The sequence below is a fragment of the Pantherophis guttatus genome, chromosome 6, assembly GCF_059756535.1.
Source record: "Pantherophis guttatus breed Tessera chromosome 6, ASM5975653v1, whole genome shotgun sequence".
Classification (NCBI taxonomy): Eukaryota; Metazoa; Chordata; class Lepidosauria; order Squamata; family Colubridae; genus Pantherophis; species Pantherophis guttatus.
In genome coordinates this window covers 103,126,629-103,148,133 of record NC_142068.1, presented here as the reverse complement: position 1 = coordinate 103,148,133, position 21,505 = coordinate 103,126,629, and the positions used below count along the sequence as shown (strand labels likewise).

General features: G+C 48.3%; 1 protein-coding gene across 1 annotated transcript; it reads right to left on the bottom strand.

Moving 5' to 3' along the window:
* Positions 1-3,971: 3,971 nt before the first annotated feature.
* GHITM (growth hormone inducible transmembrane protein) lies at positions 3,972-21,201 on the bottom strand. The gene is made up of 9 exons (XM_034434747.3): positions 21,020-21,201; positions 18,180-18,344; positions 16,224-16,323; positions 15,676-15,787; positions 14,098-14,239; positions 8,463-8,571; positions 7,392-7,580; positions 6,353-6,530; positions 3,972-4,913 (listed from the first exon to the last, which is right to left on the bottom strand). Exons 1-9 carry the CDS (start codon positions 21,116-21,118, stop codon positions 4,829-4,831), a joined length of 1,179 nt encoding a protein of 392 aa, XP_034290638.2. The 5' UTR covers positions 21,119-21,201; the 3' UTR covers positions 3,972-4,828.
* Between the last annotated feature and the right edge of the window lie 304 nt (positions 21,202-21,505).

Here is a 21,505-nt window from a genome sequence, read left to right as displayed (position 1 = left end):
GTATACCGGCGTGTAAAACCTTGCGTGACTGCAGTCGGGAGAAAGAATCTTTCTTTTTATATTGGTGTGTAGAACAGGAAAAGGGCCAACCCATCCTTCTATTCAGAGCTGGAGATGTGCCAAAAGTGTCATCGCATGGGGAACTTTGGAGCTGATAGCTACTGTTCGATTGTGTCGGACTCTGCTTCAATGACTCACAAAGTTATAAAATTTATGACTTAGAAAAGAATTTACAGCCATCTACTGTAAACCCTTCATGCAAAACAAACACTGCAATTCTGGGGTGCATTAATAGAGGGATGGAATCAAGATCACGTGAAGTATTGGTACCGCTCTACAAAGCCTTAGTACTGGAATATCACATCCAGTTTTGATGACCACAATATAAAAAAGTTGTTGAGACTCTGGAAAGAGTGCAGAGAAGAGCAACCAAGATGATTAAGGGGCTGGAGACTAAAGCATACGATGAACCATTGCAGGAACTGGATATGTTTAATGCAATGAAACGATAGTATCATCCCTCGTAGAGTAATGTTGGACAGCATTACTTGGTCTGTTGTGTGGCTGTTTGGGTGGTTTAGGGGTGGGGAATTGTGGTGGGTGGGAGTGTGTTTGGGGATTGTTATGTGTGTTGGACCTGGTCTTTGGGTGTTAAGTGAATTTCGTTGTATGGGTATACTGTGTATACACGTACAATGACAATAAAGTTATTATTATTCCAATATTTGAGGGGCTGCCACAAAGAAGAGGGGGTCAAGCTATTCTCCAAAGCACCAGAAGGCAGGACAAGAAGCAATGGATGGAAACTAATCCAAGGAGAGAAGCAACCTGGAATTAAGGAGAAATTTCCTGACAGGGAGAATGATTGACCAGTGGAACAGAAGTTGCCTCCAGGAGTTGTGGGTGCTTCATCACTGGAGGTTCTTGAGAAGAGACTGGACAGCCTCTTGTCAGGAATGGTATGTAGGCCCATGATGGCGAACCTATGGCACGCGTGACAGAGGTGGCACAATGGCAGAGCCATCGCCCCAGTTCAGCTCCTCCGTGCATCCGCCTCCCGCTGGCCAGCTGGTCTTCGGGTCTCTGCCGCGCATGCGTGGGGGGCTGGGTGTGTGCAGGGGCCGCATGTGCATGCGTATGGGGGGGCATGGCGCATATGGGAGGCGCGTGCACATTGCATGTTGGGGGTTTGGGTGTGTGCGTGCGCTTTGGGCACTCGGTCCCGGAAAAGGTTAGCCATTACTGGTATAGGCTCATCCGCTTGAGCAGGGGGTCAGACTAGATGACTTTGGCTTTCTGGTGAAAACCTCCATTGATGCTAAGATTTGGGCTTTTTTCATCATCTAGAGTTTGTCCCAGCGGCCCATCTTCCCGTGATCCCCATCGATAGACGGTGAAAGAGTCTGCTGCTCTCAAATAATTATCCCCCCTCTTCCTTTGACTGGAATCTGGCCCCACAGAGAAAAAGGGAAGTAATCCATCTTTGATGAGCCTGTGGTGTTACATTAAGGTGGCTAATCTCTTGGTATTTTCCTCGTTAACATTTTAATTGAGTTATAAAATAAAATAAGATACAAAATACAAAAGAAAATAGGAAAACAGTGGAGGAGGAAGAGGGGAAAGAAAAGTGAAGGAGGATTAGGAAAAATAAAAAGAAGTGTTGACTTCCGACTCTCTGTTGCAGTAAAATAAAGCATTAACATCAAATAACAACTTTTTGTTTTTTCATCTATATATATAAAAGTGAAATACAACTCACGCATCATCACAAAATCTCCAGAACCGTAAAGCCTACAAACCTGAAATTTGCCACATATGTTCCTCTTGGCTTCTAGGTGCTCACTAAGAAAGGGTTTTTTGAAATGACCATCAGAGCATTAGTATTTCTTATATTATTATTAACACGTTCTGATGCTAAGTTCTACTCCCCCTTCCCACCTCAAAAGAAATCTGTTCCAAATGCAAAACACAAGCAGAGGAGAGGAGTTTCAGTTTCAGTTTTACTTTCACAGCAGCAAGCAGGGGATTGGATAGGGGAGGCATCACGAGTGGGTTCTATTTACCTTTACTACTGGTTCGCAACGGGGCTGTGCACGTGCTCTTCTGCGCATGCGCAGAAGCATCTTGATGATGTTGGGGTCAGTGGGCGGAGCCTCCTACCAGTTTTACTACTGGTTCTATAGAACCGGTGCAAACCGGGTCAACCCACCACTGGGAGGCATCTGTGGGGCAATCCTGAGGGAGAGAAGGGGATAGGATAGGGGAGACTTCTGTGGGGCAAGGCTGAGGGAGAGAAGGGGAGAGGATAGGGGAGTCCTCTGTAGGGCAAGGCTGAGGGAGAGAAGGGGAGAGGAGAGGCTGATTGTAACTACTCATTAATTTTCAAGCTGTAAGTGTTGATTTATCAAGCCCAATCACATAGTTTCATAGAGGAGCACGGGTATTCAGCTAGTAATAATATAAAGTAGCCATTTCTATAAAGATCTATCAGTTCCTTAAAAATTTCATTCTTTTCAAGCACAAAGTTCAGAAGTGGTCTCCGTGTGGAAACAAAATCATTTATATTCTTTTCCAAGAGTCATAAATCTGTCGCCACAGGTGAATGGTTGACTGGATCAAGGCATTAATTCTATGTGATAAGATCCCTACATAGTCTTGGGACACGTTTCTGGGTCCTACGGAAGGCAACCTTTGTAAATTCTTGGAGGCAAAAAAAGGGGTGCAAATGATACGCAGTGAGACCGAGTGTCAAAGGAGGAGACTCGCACACAACTCCATGGTTGGGGCAGGTGTGACAAGGCCACCCCTTTAAAGGATTCGAAGGAGATTAGGCCCTGGCAGAACCCAGCCTGCTCCTCAGGGCCACCCTCTGTGGGGTGAAGGTCTCCAGGCTTTCCAAAGCAAGTTGAAGGCCAGTCTGAAAAGGGGCGGAGCCAAAAGATTGGATCCCACCCATCCCGCAAGAGGAGCGAGAGATGCCATGGTGGGGAGCCCTGTGGGGTCAAAGCTGCTCCTTTCCCATCCTTACTTCAAGACACAAACCCCTAATTTTATAACAGGGAGTCCTCGACTTACAACAGTTCATTTAGTGACCGTTTGAAGTTACAATGGCACTGAAAAAAGGGACTGATGGCCGCTTTTCACTGATGACTTGCAGCCTCCCCAGGGTCACGTGATCAAAATTCAGAGGCTTGGCTACCGACTCTCATTTATGACGGTTGCAGTGTCCTGGGGTCACGTGATCCCCTTTTGTGACCTTCTGACAAGCAAAATCAAGGGGGGGGGGAGGGAAACCTGGATTCATTCGTGTTACCAACTTAACAACTGCAGTGATTCACTTAACAAGGGTTGTAAAATGAGGCAAAACTCTATGTCTCACTTAGCAACATATATTCTGGGCCCAATTGTGATCATAAGTCAAGGACTACCTGTACTGCAGTTTCTTCCATTCCTTTCTGCAAGACTATTTAGTACAGAATCAATACTGTGCTGAATCCACGTTAAATTGATAACAGCTGTATTCGTATTTCTGAACTCTTGCATTGCTTTCTTAACTGTAGGTTATTATTATTTTTTATAGCAAGGCAGCAAAACCCACCAGCCATTTTGGGGTGTATCAAAAGGGCCAATACACAAAATCCTGTTTCCACAATGGATGGAGGGCCCGTTGTTCACTCCATTTGTAGACTGTTCATTCTGTAAGCCAAGTCATCCGACACAAATGGCAGCGGAAATCTTACCCAAGGCAGAGCGAGACTTTGGCACTCAGGTCTGGTTATATCTAGATCTCACCGTGGTCTACATAGTAGTATGACATCTGTGTTGTAATTACAGTATCAACAGGGCAATATTTTCTAACCTGGTATCTACTAACGTGGCCATGTCGGTGGACAATTTCGGAGGCTGTGTCCCTCCCCCCATGGATCTCGAAAGAAGCACTGCTCTAATGTAAGACAACCAAGACTCACAGATTGTTGTGCAAGGACTTTATTCAGTAAGACCCGAGAGCATAGAGTGACACGATACATTACAGAATTGCTGTTATCTGTGAAAGAAATGAGAGTATTACAGAAGCTGGGAGCTTCACACCATTTTGTATTTATTTTCTCCCTTGTAGATTTATGTACAACTGTTTTTCCCCAGCCTGTAATTCTGGAATTAAATAAAGAGTCCTGCTTAATATTCTTTTAGAAATCCCTATCCAGTTATCAGACGGAAGGGCCAGCCGGAGGCCAGTATTTGGCAGAGGATTCTGAGAAAAAAAAACGTGGCTGAAGCCCATCCTGACTTTGGGGCAGAACGCAGCCCCGGACAGAAGGCTTTGCTATTCAACCACCACCATCCTTCGCTACGTCCCGTTTCCACCAGGAGGTCTCTTCCAAAATAAGCCAATTGCAGGTAGCAACTATGCTTGGGCAGCTCCCTGATTTTCCGCTGAAATAATCATTTTATACTTTCTGAATCCACAGTTGAATTCAACTCTTGCTAAGGAGTATAAACGGTCTTCCAGGCCTGTCCAGAGTGGCAGGGAGTCATCTTTGGAAAGGAGAAGCGAACTTAGCAACTGCTATAAATGTAGATCTACTGATACGAACTTCTTTTCCATTTCAAAAACCTCTCCAACCCGAGTAAAGTGATTTAAGTGGTACGTGCAAACTAGTAACCACTGGATGCTTTACAAATTACAACTGGAAACCAAGAAGAATTTTGAGACTGAGTGCTTAGAATATCAAACTTCTACATGAAAGCTGCTTGGACGCAACAAACATTTTATTCGAGTTTGCACTAAGCAGAGAAACTGACTGGTGACCCGTCAGTGCAGCTGCATCTACTTCTTCCTGCCGCCACCGCCAGCCAGCATGGTAGCCACTCTGATGAAGATGTTGAGGGTGTCCATATAAATGCCCATACACCTGGAAAGGAGGAAACAAGGAGATTCCTTGGAGAGAGTTCAACCATAAAGCATTTATTGGACTGTTATGCTGTTGAACTGTTTGGTATTCTTTCAACTAAAGCTAGTTAACCGTTCTTTCGCAAATAAAGTCAACGTGCTCAATATTATTTTTACCAGCTGACTTGCCCATCTCTTTCCTTTCAGCTCTGAAAATCCTACCTGAAAATTATTGACCTACACCCGTGCAGATGGCTGGCTGTAGAATTCTGGGCCAAAGTTGAAAAAAGACCAATGTATACATTTTTTAAATGGTAAACTACTCAGACATTAGATAGTGAGACGGGCAGTGTATACATTTAATAAATAGCTAGGTATCTAGCTAGGCAGACAGGCAGATAAAATACAAATGACAGAGACTATGGTTTCAATATTAATGCAGTAAACCAGTGTTTCTCAACCAAGGCTGCTTAAAGATATGTGGACTTCAACTCCCAGAATTCCCCAGCTGGCATGCGCACATCTCCCAATTGCCAAGTTTGAGAAACACTGCAATAAAACCCTCAATTTAAGAGTCTATATTGAGCTTTGGATTTAAAGACAGAATCTGCTGGGTTTGAGTCGAATTTAAATTTTAAGCAATAACAGGCTGACTTTTGAACAATCATTAACATGCAATTATTAATAAAACATTAATACATTAATAACACTCATTAATAAGCAGCCAGGAGGTTCACCTCATGCTATTAAAAAGTAAGAAACTTTGGAAAAAAATTCTGCCTTCTATGCAGAAATGCTCTGATGCGGAAGAACCTATGACAACCCATTTGGACACACAACGGGCCATTTACACTTGAAATGGGAATTTTCATTACACTGTTCAGTTCAGTTCAGAGTAACATGTTTTGCATAATCCTACTTAAAAAGTATCCAGGATTTTCTCCACAGGCCTTATTAATCAGGCTGAAATGCAAAGGAGTTTAGAGTTAAGCGCCAGAAGACCAGAAACAGTGGATGGAAATGAAACGAGAAGCAACCTGGAAGGAAAAAGAGAAATTTCCTGACAGTAAGAACCATTAGCCAGTGGAATGCCTTCCCAATCACTGGAGCTTTTCAAGAAGAGACTGGACAGCTCTTGGTCTCAAAATGGCCGAGGGTCTCCTGCTTGAGCAGGGGGTTGGACTGGAAGACCTCCAAGGCCCCTTCCAGCTCTTTCTGTATACCTGGCCCACAAAAGGTATCTCAAATTTCCTGTTTTCAATGGCCAATCCAAGATAGGGGCAAGCAAGGTTTTCGAGTGCCCAGGGCTGTGTTTTCAATGGGAGTTGTATTATTATTGTTGTTGTTATTATCATCAACAAGATGGCATGCGATTTGCCAGCTGTGGAACTCTCCTCAGGCTCCGCGTTATCCCCAGCTGGGGCCCAACTAGCATGACATCCCGCGAGCAGCAACACTTACGCGTTGATCGGATCGTATTTCCACACTCCGACCGCCAGGTATGGTTGACTCTCCGCACGTTTGATAACTTGCTGGGTGTCGTGAAGCAGGAACAGGCTAAAAAGTACCAACCCCCCATAAATGGCCACAGAATACATGCCGGCGCCCAAGATGGAAGTCGGAGGCAGGAACATGGATCCTGGAAGACACACGCACACCCCAAGGGCAAAAGAGTCAGTGGGTGACCCACCTTTTCCACCACCACCCCCTCCACAAAATGGTAGGAATTATGCCGTGCAAGTTACTTCAGCAGGATCCCTGACTGCCCAAGAAGCTGATTACTGGTTGTTCTCGACTTACGACCACAATGGAGTCCAACATTTCTGTTGCTAAGGGAGACATCTGTTAATTTTGCCCCATTTTTACAACTTTTCTTGCCACAATTCTTGAATGAATCCCTGCAGCTGTTAAGTGAAATAACCTGGTCGTTAAGTGAATCTGGCTTCCCCACTGACTTTGTTTGTCAGAAGGTTGCCACAAGGGATCCGGTGACCCTGGGGGACGCTGCAACCGTCATAAGCACATGCCAGTCGCCAAGCATCTCAATTCTGATCACGTGACCACGGGGACCTGCAATGGTCGTCCGTAAAAAGGGTCGTAACTCCCTTTTTTTCAGTGCCACTGCAACTTCAAACGGTCACTAAATGAACTGTTGTAAGTTGATGATTACCTGTCTATCATTGTAATGTGATCTCCATTTATCACCTTCCCAGCTGGATTCTGACAAGTAACGTTGACGGGAAAAGCAGGAGGGAAGCTGTGGAAGGATTCCCTTAACATCCATGACAGAAAAGGTCAGGAACCCCGCGTATCTGACTCACTTAATAAGTGCCCTGCTTAGCAATGGAGGTTCCGGCCCCAACTGGGGTCGTAAGCCGAGGACTACCTATACACTCAAATCTTTCCAGAAGTGGCCGACCACATCAGACCCACCAAACCCAGACCCACCAACTTCCGGCCTTTTGGCCCACCTCTCTCTCAGGAGAGCTGATCCGCTTACCTACGGAGGAGACGAGCACGAGCCCCAGGCCCACGCCCAGGGGGGCTCCCATGTTCAGAAACTTCTCACTTGGGGCGCACATGGCCACGGCGGAGAGGCCCCCCACGATGCCGGCCGTGTACCAAGCAGCTCGGATGAGGAGGGGGCCGCCAAGGAGGGTCAGAGGAGCCACCACGGCACCCATAACACCTAGGCGGAGAAACAGAAAAGAGGGAAAAATCCTTGATTCGTTGCAGCTTTATTTATTCAACTCATGTATTATTTTATTGTGATTTTCTTGCAAGTACTAAACTAAATGGGCCCCGCATCCTGACCCTGATTGTCACAGAGGTCCATCCATTTTCACCCAACCTGAGACACTCCTTCCTCTTTTGGAAAAAAATTAATACGAGAAAAGAATACAAGAATAGTCCCAAAGGGGCTTTTTCAAGAGGCAACTGGACTTTCTGGTTTTTCCTTGAAAACGTTTTGCTTCTCATCCAAGAAGCTTCTGGAAGAAGCCTTTTGGATGAGAAGCGACATGACTTCAAGGAAAAACAAAGTCCAGTTGCCTCTTGAAAAAAAAAAGGCACCTTAGGGACAACCATGACCTGGATGATTGAGAATCTCCATAGAAAATGCCTCAGGTGGCATTGGGAATGCGTGTGGTTGTAGGTTTAAACACAACACTGAGTCTCAAAACCAGCATTTCCCCCATGTTTCAAACTCTTTTTAATTCGTCTTCTACTGCAGGTCATCCATATACCACATGGCAGAGTGTGCAGAAATATTTCTAATGTAAGATGCTAAAATTATACAGCCCAGCTACCAATTATACCAGACAAATGAGGTTCAGGGGATGGGTAGATGTCTCCTTGGACATGATGGGATACCATGACTCCAGGCCGTGCCACCCACCCACCCATTTCTTGGCTTCCAAGGCTGCTAACTCAACAAGCTAAGTTTGCCCAGATCCTTCTTCAGCAAAAATCTAAAAGAGGCAAAATATAGGAAAGCATTTGGCAGGGATTTTTCCAAAATGCATTGCATTAGATGGCCAGTGTGCTTTAAGAAATCCAGAAACGCGAGTACCTGCATGCAGCATCCATGCCAGGTGTTTGGGGATCGGACTCTCTTCGTAATCTATGGATCGAACCAGCATGCCAGCTCCAATCATCACTGCAAAGGTGGCACCGATGGCCTGCCAACAAAACATGGCTATTCATTAAGGCCAACAAGAGGCATTTCACTTGGATCGGTGCTTTGCGAGCCACGCTTGCCTTCTACTGTGCTTTTGGGGGGTTTTCCATTAACGTGGCCTCAAGTGTGAACATGTGACCCCAATTAATTTCCCACCTGTTCTGGCAAGACAAGAAACAACGGACGGAAACTAACCAAGGAGAGAAGCAACCTGGAACTAAGGAGGAATTTACCAAGAGTGGGAACCATCCACCAGTGGAAGGGGCTTCCCTTCAGAGGCTTTGGGTGCTCCATCACTGGAGGCTTTTAAGAAGAGCCTGGATTCTTGTCTGGAATGGTCTAGGGTCTCCTCTTTGAGCAGGGGGTCGGACTAGAAGACCTCCGAGGTCTGACATTCTGTTCTTCTGGTCTGGTGTCTCCAGCCCAATGGATCTCCCAGACATACACAATGATTTGAGGTAGAAACCTAAAATTAGTCTCCTTTATTAAAGACTGCACATATTCAATACAGACTCATCATGTCACTTGTATCAGAAAATGGGACAGGAGGAAGACTGGGTTATTCCTGAATTTTTGAGTTTAGGCATCTGCTAATATCTTCTAGGGGTATAAACTCTCTTCTGAAACTATGTAAGTGGGGTTTCAGTTCGGGAAACACTACTTATTTGAGTAAAGGACGGAGCCCCAGGACTGGTTGTTCTCTTCATTGCAGAAAAACAGGTGGATTTATTAAAAAAGAAACTACGATAGTTAAAATTAACTACCACGCCCTCTTGTGGACACAGGTGGATCGTCAAATAGAGCACAAGAATATTAAAAAAATATTCATATTTACAGTTTTTATTAGTTTATAATAAAAAATACAAAAGCAAATTAAAAATAAGGGAGGGAAAGGGGAAAGGATTCCAACTTTGATTCCCACAATGGATGAATGGCTGCAAAAGCTGACAGAGTTAGCAGAGATAGGCAAATTGATTGCTTTGGTTAAAGGGGGAAAAAAACACAATTACTTTTGTTTCTACTTGGAAACCGCTTCTGGACTTTGTACTCGAGGTGGACAAAAATGAAATTTTGATTTTTGGGTTTTACCATTGAGATAGGTTTGTTGCTATAAAGATGGCTAGTTTATATTATTAGGTAAAAGTAAAAAGTCTTTGAAAGAACCTCTCAAATATTAGAACACTGCTATCATGTTTCCCTGTCTTTCTTTTCATTAAGCTAGACATACTCAATTCTTGCAACCGTTCTTCATATGTTTTAGCCTTCTGGCCTTTAATCATTTTTATTTTATTTACTTATTTTTTTGAATTTGTATACTGCCCTACTCCCGAAGGTCTCAGGGATTTACAAAAAGGGAATACAAAATTTAAAATAGAATAAAACGAATTAAATAATTTGGCTGAACAAATTTAAAACCCCAATAATTTAAAACCAAATTTAAAATTTCCATTAAAAAGGGGAGAGACTTAGGTCAGGCCAGCTTGATGAAATAGGAAAATCTTGAGCGCGCGGCGGAAGGTACGCAGATCCAGGATCCTCCCTATCTCCGGGGGGAGCTCATTCCAGATGGTAGGTGCCCCCACAGAGAAGGCTCTCTCAACATTGTTTGGCCGACGGCACCCGGAGGAGCCCCTCTCTATGGGAGCGTACTGGTCGGTGGGAGGCTATTGGTGGTAGCAGGCGGTCCCGTAAATAACCAGGTCCTAAGCCATGGAGCGCTCTGAAGGTGATAACCAAAACCTTGAAGCGCACTTGGAAGACCACCGGGAGCCAGTGCAGCTCGCGCAGGAGGGGTGTTACATGGGAGCGCCACGTTGCTCCCGTCACCACCCGCGCGGCCACATTCTGGACCAGCTGAAGCCTCTGGGTGCTCCTCAAGGAGAGCCCCATGTAGAGAGCATTGCAGTAGTCCAGGCGGGAAGTGACAAGAGCATGAGTAACCGTACTTAACGAGTCGCGATCCAGAAAGGGACGCAACTGGCGAATCAGGCGAACCTGATGAAAAATCCTCCCGGTCACGGCTGTCAAGTGCTCTTCTAAAGACAGCCGTGAATCCAGGAGGACACCCAAGTTGCGAGCCCTTTCTATGGGGGCCAATGATTCGCCCCCAACAGTCAGCAATGGCACCAGCTGACTATATCGGGATGTCGGAAACCACAGCCACTCGGTCTTGGATGGGTTGAGCCTGACCTGTTTCTCCCCATCCAGATCCGTACGGCCTCCAGGCACCGGGACATCACTTCAAGGGCATCTTTGGGGTGGTCTGGGGGGGGAGATGTACAGCTGGGTGTCATCAGCGTACTGGTGGTACTCCACCCCGAAACCATGGATGATCTCACCCAGCGGCTTTACATAAATGTTGAACAAAAGGGGCGAGAGGACCGATCCTTGTGGCACCCCACATATAAGGGGACTCGGGGTCGACCTCTGCTCCCCAGTCAACACAGACTGCGACCGGTCGGAGAGAAAGGAGGAGAACCACTGTAGTACGGTGCCTCCCACCCCCAACCAGTGCAGCATGATACCATGGTCGATGGTATCAAAAGCCGCTGAGAGATCTAACAGGACCAGGACAGAGGAGCACCCCGTCCCGAGCCCTCCAGAGATCATCCACCAACGCGACCAATGCCGTTTCCGTGCTGTACCAAGGCCTGAAGCCCGACTGGAACGGATCTAGATACGTCGTTTCATCCAGGTACTGGGGGAGCTGTCGTGCAACCACACTCTCAACAACCTTCGCCACAAAGCGAAGGTTGGAGACTGGATGATAGTTAGCCAATACTGCCGGGTCCAGGGAAGGCTTCTTGAAGAGAGGTCTCACTACCGCCTCTTTCAAGGCGGCGGGAAAGACACCCTCGCCCAATGAAGCATTTATAATCTCTTGGAGCCAGCCTCGCGTCACCTCCTGGGAAGCCAGCACTAACCAGGAGGGGCACGGGTCCAACAAACATGTGGTCGCGTTCAGTCTACCCAGAATCCTGTCCACGTCCTCAGGTGTCACAGGATCAAACTCATCCCAGATAACATTCTCAGGACCTGCCTCCGTCATCCCCGCTGGATCTACCCAGTTGGAGTCCAGCTCTTCCCGAATCTGAGTGATTTTGTCATACAGATACTGAACAAAATCCTTGGCTCTTCCCTCCAAGGGGTCCTCCCTCGCTTCCTGGTGGAGCAGGGAGCGGGTCATCCTAAACAGGGCGGCCGGGCGATTATCTGATAATAATATGAGATCTTACCAGTGTCCGGTCAGATTCAGCACGACTGGCCCTCCAACTACTCTCTAGGCGTCTTTTCCGGCGCTTCATCTCCCTCAGCTCCTCGGTGAACCAAGGAGCCAGGTGAGATCGGTGCCGGGTCAGAGGCCGCAAAGGCACAACTCAATCCAGAGTCCAGCGGCCGCCCTATCCCAGGTGGCCACTAGGTCTCCAGTCGAGGCGTGAGCCAGAACCTCGGGGATTGGCCCAAGCTCCATCTGGAACCTATCAGGTTCCATCAGGCGCCTCGGGCGGTACCATTTTATCAGTTCCGCCTCCCTGCGGCAGGGTGCAGCGGTTCGAAGGTCAAGGCGAAGGAGAGAGTGATCTGACCATGACAAGGGCTCGATGACTATATCCCCTATCTCGAGATCACTCAGCCACTGTCCAGAGACAAAAACCAAGTCCAGTGTGTTTCTCCTCATGTGCATAGGGCCATGAATTAGCTGGGTCAGGTCCATAGCCGTCATGGAAGCCATGAACTCCCGAGCCACCTCAGACGACTCACCCACGGACGGCAGGTTAAAATCCCCCATGACCATAAGTCTGGGGGTATCAACCGCCACCGCGGTGATAATGTTGAGTAGCTCGGGCAGGGCTGCCGCCACGTGGCAGGGAGCCAGGTACGTGATCAGCAAACCCATCTGAACCCCATGACTCCACTTCACAAGGAGGGTCTCACAGCCGGCCGTCTGAGGAACAGTGGCCTCCCTCGGCCTAAGGCCTTCTCTAATAATAACCGCTACTCCCCTGCCCCTCCCCTATGACCTCGGCTGATGGAATGCCTGGAAGCCTGGTGGGCACATTTCTACCAGAGGGACCCCTCCCTCTGGGCCCAACCAGGTCTCCGTAATACCCGCCAGGTCCGCTCCCCCCTCCTGAACAAGATCACAAATGGGGGGGGCTTTATTTACCAGAGACCTGGTGTTGCACAACATCAGTCGAAGGCCCGGGCCCTGAGGGTCTGTGCAACCTGGAGAACGAGTGGAGCCTTGGGGGCCGGAGCATGCTACCACTCAAAGACAGCGGGTGCGCGCTCCCTTAACATGATATGGCCCCCTGCTCCTGCCATATCTACCCCTCCCACTCACAGTACCGATGGTAAAAACACAATCTGGACAAGCTCGAGCCCCATTACCTCCGGATCTCCCATCCCCTCCGCCGCGCATAGTGACCAGGCCCGACCCTCCCCTTGGTGGGTTATCCCCCAAACCCACGACCTTAGTTCCAATTTTACCCTCCCCCCCGGGACCCCTTAAAAGTTTAACCAAAAACTTACATAAAAAACCCCTCAACCCCCTCTTCGCCGCATGCCACCTCTCTTTGTTCCAAGACCCATCATTGAGGTAGGCCCTCGATAAAGTGGAGGGCCAGGCTTGCGAGAGGGGGGAGTCTCGCAGTGCAAGAAGCTGTGACCTTAAATACATCTAAAGCTCTGAGGTAGTGATAAGGTATGGCCAAGGGCTCCACTATGATAGTCCAAAATGTCCTGGAAGACAAGGCAGGTTGACCATAAACGGGAGAGTCTCCACTGTCCTCTCACGGCAGTGGTGGAGTCCAATGTTCCAACCAGCTCGGGGGTAGTCCTCCAACCAGCCTCTCATGATGGTTGGCAAACTGGCCATGGGGAAGATGGTACATCCCATCGGTGGTGAAACAATGATAGAAACCGGCTCCATTCATCCTCCCGTAAGCTGCCATTTTCCATACAGCCAGTGTGCTGGATAACAAACAGAGCCAGGTCCAAAGTCTCCAGAAGGAAATAAGCTGTCCACAATGTTCATACAGTCAGCGTACAGATGGATAGAACAGGCAAGAAAATAGATGAAAAATAGGCGAGAACCGCCTCCATCGAACAGAAACTGGCAGGGCAAGCGTGTTAATCATAGGGCCTAGTAGTGGCCCAACTAGGGAGGGGGGGGGGAGGGTTGACCGGGGCTAATCATCTTTGTTGCTCTTCTCTGCGCTCTTTTTGTATTGTGGTGCCCAGAACTGGATGCAGTATTTCCAAGCGTGGCCTCACGAAGGTTTTGTAAAGTGGTACTAGAATTTCCCGTGATGTCGATTCTATCCCTCTATTAATGCAGCCTAGGATTGTGTTGGGTTTTTAAGGCTGCTGCCGCAGACTGGTGGCTCATATTTAAGTGGTTGTCCTCTAGGACTCCAAGATCCCTCTCGCAGTTACTGGCACTAAACCAAGTTTCACCTTATCTATACCTATAACAGCTGGGTTTCTCCCCTCCCCCACACACGGCAGAGAGAGAAGGCCTTACCAGCCAGGAGCCCTTCATCATCAGCCCCATCATGGCAGGAGTTCTGCTGACGGCCAGTGCAGACAAGGCGGTCAAGCCCACGCTTCCGGCAAAGTACATGTAAGTGGAACGAATCCGGTCCTTCACATACTGGGGCCAAATCCTGGAAAAACCAGAGAAAAACGCACGTAGGGTAAGCCTTCCTCGACATGGATAGGGCAAGAACCCAGGTCCTTTTCTCCGATTACATATCGGTCTTGTTATATATAGGTAGTCCTCAACTTACAACCGACTCCGAACGGTCACTAGACAAACTGCTGTAAGTCGAGGATTGTCTGTAGTCACATGCTGGGACTCAAATCAAATGAGGGTTATGCAAACCCTTCAAGACAGAGCACACTGGAATGCCAGTTCATCTTTAATCATTAAAGCAGCCGCCTCTTTCTTTAGGCCCACAAAAGCTGAACCTTGGCTGTGCCTGAAGGCCTGTAAATACACAGCCCCCCCCACCCCACCCCCAAGCAAAGGTCCAAAATAACTGCGCGAGTTCATCACCATGCATGGAGAAGCGTTCTGCACATGAGCATCCTGAAATGCCTCTTTTTTAAAGCAAATTGCACAGAATCTGGTGTTAAAAGCCACCGCTTCACTCCGAACTGCCTTCCAAGTGGATGGAAGCACTCCATTCAAGTGGAAAGGTGCCATAAATTTTGCAATAAAATAAATTTAGAATATTCTTACAAGCAAACTTTTATTGTTACAGTAAGACCCACAAGATTTAACACGTATCTTCTGCAGTCCGTTTTCTGGCTTTCATTCTTTCTGAGGTAAATCTGGGACGATGTCACAAACGTCAAGGGAAGTCCCTTTGGAATGGACTCACTAAGGACCTTCCGCTCATAAGTCTCTGGAGACTCTCAGTCATCCAGGTCGTGGTTGTCTCAAAGGTGCTTTTTCAAAAGGCAGCTCAACTTCCTTGGTTTTCTCCTTGGAAACATGTCGCCTCTCATCCAAGAAGCTTCTTTAGTTCCTCCAGAAGCTTCTTGGGTGAGAAGCAAAACATTTTCAAGGAAAAACAAAGTCCAGTTGCCTTTTGAAAAAGCCCCTTCGGGACTTTCATTCATTATACGCTAAACCAAAACAAACAAGAAAGCTTCAAACAAGCCAACATGCTAAACAGGGCTCTCTTTAACAAGATTTATTTGTTTTGTTTTTTTTGCCAAAGTTTTTCCACTCAGCAAACTCAGTTCTTGGCATAATGATTAAATCAATACACAGCTTCGTGAGGTGTTTTTTTCCCCCGAAGTAATTTAAGTGAATCTTTAAAAATAGATTATTGCTAGGGTCTGAATCGCAAATCACCTTCCACTCCATTTCTCCAGCGTGTGCTCAGAACTATCCATACATTGATTTTTACTGTAATTACTTTAATTGCGAGATGAATATGTCATGTTTTCTCCCTTGTGGACTTCTAGCCAGGATATATACATATACATAGCTATTAGGTCACTAAACAGCTCCATATCCGCTGAGGTTCCAGAAGGCCAGAGCAGCTAGAGACGCTCTATAAACGGTTCCTATTAGAAATAAATGGCTTACACAGCTTTTTCCAGGGCGCCGATTTCATTGGACATGCCCAGCCCATAATAACAGAGAGCGCCAAGACCGACAGCAGCACCCCCGGCCACGATCCATCGTCCTGCCTGGTGAACTGATAAAAGAGAAAAGAGCAATTCACTGGAAATAGTTTCTCTCCTTGAGAAAGGGTTGCACCAAGACGATTTCCCAAAGGTTTCTGCACAGGGCCAATTTTACATCTAGTAAAGACCGGAGGTTTCCTTGTGGGGCCTGGGTCTTTCTTTGCTTGAAAACAAAGCACGTTTCCTGTTTGGCACACCCCATGGAATGACCCTGTGCTCCTCTAAGGAGGACAAGAGAGGTGCCCATGCCAGAATCAAAGTACCTTCGCTTGGTTCAACTCTGAACCCTGCCCAAGAAGTCTAGGGTTTAACCGCAATCAGATTGCATGCTTTGTTTGCACAGCAGACGTTTTTTAAATCAGAGCTTAGAACAAGGAGGGTGGAAAAACACAGAACTATACTGGCTTATGCCGGCCCTGATTCTGACAGACATATATGGGCACCTACTTTTAAAGGCCGTTTCCATTGATGGTTCAAAAGCTGCTTCTTTCACTTCTTGACCAGGTTTCCTTTGACGAATCCCTGTCCGAACCCTGGAGGAATATCCCTAAGATTCAAAACAACAGCAAGCAGGAAAGGTGAATTCTAGAGGCCTGAAGGAATAAATGCACGAGAGCCGTGCCTCCCAGCCCCTGCAAGGAAAACTAAATCAGGCTAAGGCTCATTTTTCAAGAGGGATATTCTGACTGGCATGCCTGAGAGATCCCCCACTTGGGGGCACACACAAACACAGGGATTCTGGAGGAATAAATGGTACTAAACTTTGAAACCAGGCTTTGTAACTTGGCTGGTCAGGGAAGTTAAATCTAGTGCCGTTTTCAGCCCCTGCAAACACCTACGATTCCTCTTGAGGAGCCGACAAGGGTAAGCAAAGAAAGAGCCCCGGCCATTTGTTTTTGCCAAGAGTAGCCTTCACCGGAGCTTAAATGGTTGGAGAAACAGCCTAAGCCGACTCTGAGGTTTTTCCCTGCAAACAACACAAAGGGAAGTTCCCTCTCCCCAGCCATCCCCTCGGTTATCTGCAGATGTCCCGTCAGGTGCTCGCACATTGGTCAGGAAACAGGCGCTGGGTTCCCAGCTCTGCACGTGGGTTAATGATCTTGGCTGGCTGGAGCTTCTCAGGAGGCTCAGCTGAGCTTCCATCCCTCCCCCCACTTCACATTCCCATTTCCCCCCCCCCCCCCATGCGAATGTCTGTCTGCCGGGATAGGTGAGATGCAGCCATGTCGCTTTTTCCCTCTCGCCACCTGAAAGACAAGAGGTCTGGAGGCTCAGTCCTGTGCGGGCGTCCATCTGCTGTCACCCAGGAAATGGATTCCACAGTGCCAATGAGAGAAGCTCAAGGCAGAGCAGAACTCCAAGTCTCGACACATCTCCACCTACGTGTGGCGAGCGAGAGGAAGACCATCCCTCAGATCCTGATTAAGGGCCCCTCCTACATCGCTCGCTGGATTTCAGAGCCTCTTGGCTGGACCCATCACGGCTCCTACATGACCCTGCGCAAACCTTGATTTAGTGTTTCACCCCTTCTCTGTCTCAAAGCAGGAGAGGCAGAAGACTTTTCACGAACGAAGGTGAATCTACGTATCCCAGGATAATGTTGCAGGATCCAACCTGGGTCGGTCAACGAGAACGGAGGTTTTGTCTTCCGAGCTTTTGGACTCGTGCTGGAGCCCATCCTCAGGGAACTTCTCTCTCACAGACTGTGTGCTGTTGTGTGCGTGGTATTTATAGTGCCTGTTGTGTGTGGCTTTTTAGATGTTCCCTTTGAAACCTACTACAGTCCCCTGGGACATTAAACTGGGATTAAAGTGGTTATGTTTAAAGTATCAAAGACAGAGCATGTGAGCCCCAAAGCACAGAAGAGTCTCCGACACTGCAAAAAGCTACTTTTCTATTAAATCCAATCCCGCCGAACTAGCTATCTCCCCCCCACTCTCTTTCTGCTGCATTTCAGAGAGACATTTTCCCCCAAGTCCATGCTGGCCAGTTATGACTCAGAGCCTTGGTCCGCCTTTTAAAATTGAAATACCCACACCGTATATGTAGTTGCTTGCACCAAGGGGTGACTAATGAACTGAATAAGTGTAAAAGAAAGAAAGCAAAGACTCTCTTGGATCAAGTTCACCTCCCATTGTCTACATGGAGACATCCTGGCCCTGCTTTGGACCACAGAATGGAAGTTAGGTCACCAACACCTTCCAGTCTTTTTTTTTTGCTTTTCCCTTTGAAGTTTAGCTTCCAGGGTAGAGTTCCTGGTGATCTCTCTTTCAAGTTCTCTCCCAGGCCCGACCCTGCTTAGCTGCTTCAAGCTCAGCCAAGTTCCACAAGTCCACTGAGGACTCGTGCATAGAAGCAAATTGGAAAACAATAAAAGGAGGATGAGATTCTGGAGAGACGTACCTGGTGAGGCTGCAGGAGCCATTGCTTGGTCTTTAGGGAGGAATTTCTCACGGTGGGCGAAATCTGAGTGAGGGCGGAGCGCAGGCTGCTGCCGGGGAGAGCCCGAAGGCACACCAACCGTGCTGCCAGCATGGCTGCGGGAACCAAGTCAATGACAACAGCTGTCTGCAACAACAGGACAGAAGTCAGCGCCTTTGCCTGATCCAGAAACGCAGGAGAAAACTCGGCAAAGCAAAGCTGCATAACCACACAATTTCGGTTGCAGGCAATCAGAGCTGCAGTAGGCAGGGTGATGATGTGAAACGGGGCCTCCAACCTTGGCCCCTTTAAGACCTGGGAGTGAAGTCCACAAGTCTTCAAGTGGCCAAAAGGTTGGACGCCCCTGATTTAAAAGTACCAGGACTACACTGGAAAAGTCTGGGATACTTGACCCCTGAGGACCTCATGCCTGGGACATAAATTTCCCCTGGAATATTGTTTTGCAGCTCCCTCCCCAAGGATTTCCTACTAATCTCCCGTCCAATTACAAATCAGATCCAATCCGACTTAGCTTTTCAAGACTGCCTAAGGACGCATAAAAGATGCCATCGAGTTGATTCTTAGAATATGAGACATATAATTGGGCACTGTATGTAAGTGGCTTAGGATTCTCTCACTGAGAAGAAAGAATCAGTTCCCGATATAGCTTTAAATAAAACCCAGATGGAGGGATATTCGCAGAATATACATTTCACATTAAATGGAGAAAATCAACCACCATTTATAGATGCCCCAATGCCTGCAATGTTGTTAGAATGCAACTTTTGAACCGAAAGAACAGAAATATGAATGCCTCTTACAGATAACATTACACCGAGCCTCGTAGTAACTGAGATAAAAGGAACCCTCCTGTCAGAGGGAGATATAGGATATAATTCCTGAACAAGTACCAGTTGAATAGGGCATTTTAACAAGGCTCTGTAGCACTTTTTTTTTTTTTTTTTATAAAGTATTCAGTAATAATTTGGTTTTAAATCTAGTCTACTCGCTGCTAGGCAAACGTAGAACAATATTCTCCTTTCAAGCTTTAGTCTTATGTAACTTACACCCGAGCAGGCGTGTATGAGGCCACGTTATTAATCCATTTTTTTAAAAAAGCGAGATGCCCAAGACATGGACCACTGGAGCCTTTCTGTCTCGAGAGTTGACTTCTGATTCTTCTGGACTTTTTGAAACAAAAAAGCGCAGCTGCCCACGGAAGAAGGCCGGAGACTAAACATTTCACTGCATGGTCCAGGATGCAGTATCAGTCCTTAGCAGCAAACCGGCAAATGCTGAGTCAAAACCGGATGATGTCACAAAGAGTAATGCCTTGTGTGTGTTTGCAGGCATGTGCCCGGTCTCTTAACCTTAAAATGGCAATTATTGCAACAGGCAAGGCAACTCAGAATGAAGGTCAAAGTGTTTCCTTTCTGATGGTTAATATTCCATAAGAGTTTTTTAAACAGAATCATCCGTTCTTTTTTTTTTTTTAAATAAGTAACAAAATTGCTGTATTGCTGCCTGGTTGTTTGTTTATTTAGCATTATCTAGAATCATGCAATCACTGACACAGAACACTAATTAAACACATTGTACTTTGGCTGTCCGGTAACTATACACCGGGGGTCCCCAACCACCAGGGCGCACGGCCTGTTCAAAGCTGGGCCGCAGGAGATGAGCACGAGCGCGTGCAGAGTTCCACCTGTGCAAGTGAAGGGCGAGCCCAAGCGCCCTCTGCTCACACAAGGGGGAGGACAAGCATCCTCCGCTGGTGCACCATTCGGGGAGTGGAGGGAGGGAGCGCGTGCCCGCCACTCACATACATGGAGCTGGGCACACGGGCATGTGCCCGCCACTCAGACGCCGCCTCTCGTGCCAAGCCAAGCGGGCACATGCACAATAATTTACACCGGCACCAGGCTTCAAAGGCGTCAATTCTTCTACGGTCAGCCCTCCTTCGTGCCCAACTCTCACAACCGTCCACTATTACAGGGAAGGCTCCTGCTCTACCTGGCCCGCTTCTTGCGTTCATATCAACGGCTCACAAATGCAGGCAGAAGTTTAAATAAAGCATCAGCTTATGCATGTGTGGACAGTACAATAGACACAACTTTAAATTGGGGCAAAGCCATGACCGAACCACCCTAACATGGCACCGTGGAGCCACCGCAGAGGATAGAAGCTAATAGCCCCTGGTTACATAACCCTGGAAGGAGAGCCTTCCCGCAGTGAGACACGGTTTAAATAATTAAAAGGGTCCCTAAGCTCTCCTGGTGGTCTCCCATCCATCCAGTTAACCGGATCCTTTCCCGTAAGAGCCGAGTGCTGAAGAGGGGGGGGGAATGCCCCCTGGACTGCAGGGAATCCACCTCCAATTGGCAAAACAGCCTGGCAGGGACCCTCGGAGGTCATCTGTCCCACCCCACGGCGCCCATCCCGTTCTTTCCAGAAGCCGAGAGAGAAAAGGCCGGGTGTGGGTGGGTGTGGGGGTGGATGCTGACCCGGGGCTGATGAGGGGTGTGTGGGGGGGGAGGAGCCCTCCTGCCTCAGTTTCCCTGTGTTGAGCGTTAAAAGCGCTCCCCCCCCCCTCAACCCCCACTGATGGCTCCTCACTGCTGCCTTGCCAGCCACCACAGCCCTGCCAGGGAGGCCAGTGGGAGAGGCGGGGCTCCTGGGCGGGCGGAGGCGGGGGAGCCTTTGGGGTCCCGGGGGAATTTAGGCGCAGGCGGGAAGACCCCCCCCTTCCCTCCCACCAACTGGGACCCCCACAACAGCCCTGCGAGGCAGGTCCGCCGCCGCCGCCGCCGCCGCCGACTCACCTCCCGCCGCTCGTCCTTCTCCCGACTGCGCAGCGCCCTTCCCGGAAGGGGCGGCCTTCCCAGGAGAGGGCCATCCGTCCGCCCTTCCCGCCCTGCCATTGGTTCCTCTGCCTCACGTGGTCCGCCCTCCCCGCCCCGGAGTGGGTGAGCGAGGCGCCTGCGGCCATCTTGGGTAAAGGCAAAAGGACGCTTCTTCCGAAGGCGCTCGCCAAATGGCCGCCGCCGGGCGGAAGTTTTTGGGAGAGTTCCGCTCGTTGGGTGGGAGGAGAAACGAGGGAGGGCGGCCATGATGGGAGCGGGCAGCCGAAGAGCCGCCGGCCATGTCGGCCACGGGCACGGCCGCAGTCCATTGGGATTCCTACTGCGGCTTAGACGCGGTCGCAGATCGGTTTACTCGCAGCCGATCCCCTGCTGGCGAGGAGTGCCTCTGATGGGCTGCGAATGAGACGGGACAAAAAAAGAGCGTTAATTAAAACAATTAATTAC